The sequence below is a fragment of the Austrofundulus limnaeus genome, unplaced genomic scaffold, assembly GCF_001266775.1.
Source record: "Austrofundulus limnaeus strain Quisiro unplaced genomic scaffold, Austrofundulus_limnaeus-1.0 Scaffold7, whole genome shotgun sequence".
In the NCBI taxonomy this organism is placed as follows: Eukaryota; Metazoa; Chordata; class Actinopteri; order Cyprinodontiformes; family Rivulidae; genus Austrofundulus; species Austrofundulus limnaeus.
Genome location: NW_013952409.1, coordinates 5,537,820 through 5,541,681, shown reverse-complemented (window position 1 = coordinate 5,541,681; position 3,862 = coordinate 5,537,820). Strand labels below are relative to the sequence as shown.

The 3,862-nt window shown below is 41.6% G+C and overlaps 1 protein-coding gene across 1 annotated transcript in view; it reads left to right on the top strand.

Moving 5' to 3' along the window:
• The window catches only part of bicd1a (bicaudal D homolog 1a), a gene marked incomplete at its 3' end in the record, with an annotated part of 42,300 nt that continues 38,438 nt past the window's right edge, over window positions 1–3,862 (top strand). The window contains 1 exon segment of the mRNA XM_014034581.1: window positions 1–476. Coding sequence (XP_013890035.1) covers window positions 261–476 — 216 coding nt within the window. The 5' untranslated portion in view covers window positions 1–260.

Sequence of the window (3,862 nt, the reverse complement as noted above, 5' to 3'; positions counted from 1 at the left end):
TTATTATTCAGGTTGTCAGTGGTCTGTTTAAAGAAGAAGTTGTGATTTGTGTTTGTTTTTAGTGTTTGTTGCTGTGAGCAGGAGAGAGGAGGGGCGGACACTCAGCATCTTTCAGCCTCCGCCCGTCTCTCTCTCTCTCTCTCCGGCTCTGCCTCTCTGTCCGAGACGGAAGAGCGACGGGGAGGAAGAGAAAACAAACAAAACAATATAAATAAAAAAATAAACTGAGAATAAAACAACAGCAATAAAGAAGTGGGGCGATGGCCGCCGGCGGGGGATGCGCGGAATCGGTGGATCAGTACCGGGCCGAGGTGGAGCGGCTCACGCAGGAGCTGGCCGAGGCGAACCGGGAGAAGATCCGGGCTGCGGAGTGCGGTCTGGCCGTCCTGGAGGAGAACCAGGCGCTGAAGCAGAAGTACGCGGAGCTGGAAAGCGAGCAGGAGACTCTCAGGAAGGAGTTGGAGCAGCTGCAGGAGGTAAGACTCTCTGGATCTTCCTGCTCCGGGTTCGCTGCTTCCCRAAGAGGCGCAGTGCGGCCAGCTGCGACCCCGCCTGGCAGTCATGTCTGGCTGCGGGAATCTGGAAACCGGTGTGGCATCCTGGTGGACACTGGGGGGGGGGGGGGGTTAAACCGGGTTTTCATCATAAAAACACGGGATGGCATGTCACTTATTTGTCTTGTTTAAAAAGTGAAATATTTTAACTTAAAACATGAGATATTTGAGCAGTGGATGTGGCAAGCATCACTGTTTGCAGCTCAGAAACTCTTCACCAGTCATTGTTTTAGGAGATTCAAGTAAGTCTGCTGGTCTTTTTTGGCTTTATCATATAAATAAGCTGCTTTAAAACAATAACTGGAGTTTCAGATTTTTTTATGCTGCCCTTTTAGACATAATGCTAAAATACAACACGGGGATTTGTAAAGATTAGGATTAAAAGGGTAAATATTTTTAATTAGAAGCAGTTTCATCCTGGTGTGAAAAGTCCACACACTGACATGTTCTGTGGAGGAAGGTGCTGTGTGGGAGTCAGCCTGAATAATTGATGCTGGCTGTGCTTATTGCCACATTTACTCATTATGGACGCATGGATCTGTTTATAGTAACAAGATGCTGATGCTGACAGGTCTGTGGAGTTCAAGGTTATGAAGCCAAAAAGCCAGGAGGAAGAGGAGTAAGGGTTTTTTTTTTAGGTTTTTTTTTTTTCAATTATGTATTGGATGATAGTACACATTAAATGATTAAAAACAAAGTTTGTTTGTCAAATGGCACATTTTTAATACATCTGCTAATGACATATAAAGCAGAGGTGTCAAACTTTTCACTAAGGGCCTCATGAGCATAATGTACGGAATTATTATGTGTTTAATTTCAACTAAACAGAAAATGTCACGTTCCTCGACTCGTTGCTACAGCTGAGCACCACTGACAAACAATAGCTGAGCTCTACCTGGTATTTCCTGCATAGAAACAGTCTTTTTAACACATCCTCTTATAAACACTCAAAGGTTCTACATGTACAACTGACTAAATGTGAAATAAATAATACAGAAATACAATTAAAAGTCAAAGATGTTTTCTCACTGTTGTGTTGTAGTGACTAGCTGCCATCTTTAATTCTCACCTCTCCCACTTTCTGAAAGGAACCTCCCACTGCAGGGGTGTTCCAGTAAGATTTACTACTTGTATGTGGGAAATTCCCACTTCCCATTAAAACTGGGCCACAGTAAAAAATAAATAAATAAATAAAAGCTTTCGAACTCTGTGCTCCTCCACCTGGTGGTGGGATGCCGTCATTTTGCAGGTAAAATAATCAACATGCATAAGGAGCGATGCAGTTTATGATAAATGCTGGCTTTAAATTAGCATATGTTTATTTTAAGATATTAAAAAATCTTTAAAGCCACATAAAAAGGCCACAAACGCTGTGGCRGGCCACATTTTGGCCTGTGGACCTTGAGTTTGACACGTGTGATCTGTATTCTTTCATTGTGTTCTAATATCATATAAGATGACTCCCTTGAAGTTTTTTTAACTTCTCCTAAACTTGTTTAATCCTTGATCCAGAGACACGTGACCCCAGTTCACAAACTTTTTTTGTATTGGCTTATTTTTCTTTTAAGATAACATGATGTAAAACACATTTGGACATTATAATTGCCATTGCCAGTCTTTACTCTTTTTTAATCTTTAGTTGTTGGCACATAGAGATGGTAACCAGTATACTGAATGTGTCACAGAGGGCGCAGGTGTTAATGTGGAGCCTGACACTTGAAGTTGCTCCACTGTTTGCATATTCTTTTTGTTGACCCGTGTGTCCTGCAGAAACCAGCCAACAATCAACAGCTGCTCTTATGCTTGYTTTGTTCCTAATTCCCATCTTAAACACAAATAAGTACAAGGAACAAGTGATTTAGCTGCTCTAAAAGGTGTATGTAGCAGAGATATTTTCTTAAAAGAGCCATCAACTCAAGAAAATGGAGCTCTATCAAAATATTTCTTGTGTTTTTCCTCTGAAGCAAAGACATGCATCACTTATCTAGCAGCTGAACTGAAGCGTGGAACTGTACTGATCTGCTTTCCTTTTCTCCTCGCTCTTTAGTCCTCGTCTCTCTCTCTCTCTCTCTCTCTCTCTCTCTCTCTCTCTCTCTCTCTCTCTCTCTCTCTCTCTCTCTCTCTCTCTCNAAAACAAGCAAAAACACAAACAGTTATAATCAGCTGCAGGTTTATTGAGCATTGTTTTTGATCCATGTTTTGTTTAGTCTCACTTTTTTCTGTTAAATGATTAAAAATAAAAATGTACATTAATCATTTATTCTGATATAAATATAAGTTTCAACAGACTGTTGTGCTTCAGATCTGGTTCCAGAACCGTAGAGCTAAATGGAGAAAAGCCGAAACCCTGAAGGAAATGGAGCTGATGAGCAGGCGGCACCTACTCTCGGCCAATAATCACCTGCTGTGTTATGAGGTAATCACATATATCCAAACAAGGCTGTGTTGTGTGGAAAACCCCAGGCAGTCATCGTGTTTRCTCTGTTCCAGAAGCCTCCTCTTCAGGCCGTACCCTGGCTGCCGTGCTGCAAACCTGAACCCGGTCAGCCGAGGCTTTTCTTCAGATCCACGCCAGCGCAGGCCCTGCTGACCGGTACGCACTCCCCGAGTCACAGGACTCTCTGTTTGGATACGTTGGGAACAGAACGATAGCACCCTTATTATCTCCCAGTGTTGGAAAAGCTGATTGTTTTTGTTTTGTTTTGATTTTATCAAATGTGTTGAAATTGATTGAATTGAGCGTGAAGTTTCGAAGCAGACTTTAATCTGTGAATTTTGTTGTCAAATATGTACATTGTGCATGTAAAATGAGATAAAGCGGCACGTGCGCTGCAGAGGATGTTGCTCTTTCACCAATAAAGCTGACCATTAAAATGTTCCCCTCACTTATTTTTTTGGTGATCTTTTGATAAGTCTGTGAAGTATCACATCGAAGACTGTTCTGCAGTGTGCAGCATTGTTATTGTGGAGGAGCTTAGGTTTTTTTTTTCATGACACCACACTTCCTTGTAAAAGATAAGATAGAGCCATGTCATTTAAAGTTCATCTGTTTGACTTTCTGGCAACCCCCGCTTATCTTAATTTGGACTTGTAAACTGAGGTTACTCGCAGGTCAGCTGGGTGGTTTGAAGGACTTGTCAGATCAGTTCAAAGAGAAAATATCAGCTAAAGCAATACAGCGGGTAAAATAAGTATTGAACACGTCACCATTTTTCTCAGTAAATATATTACTAGAGGTGCTAATGACATGAAATTTTCACCAGATGTTACCAACATCTGGTGAAAATTTCATGTCATTAGCACCTCTA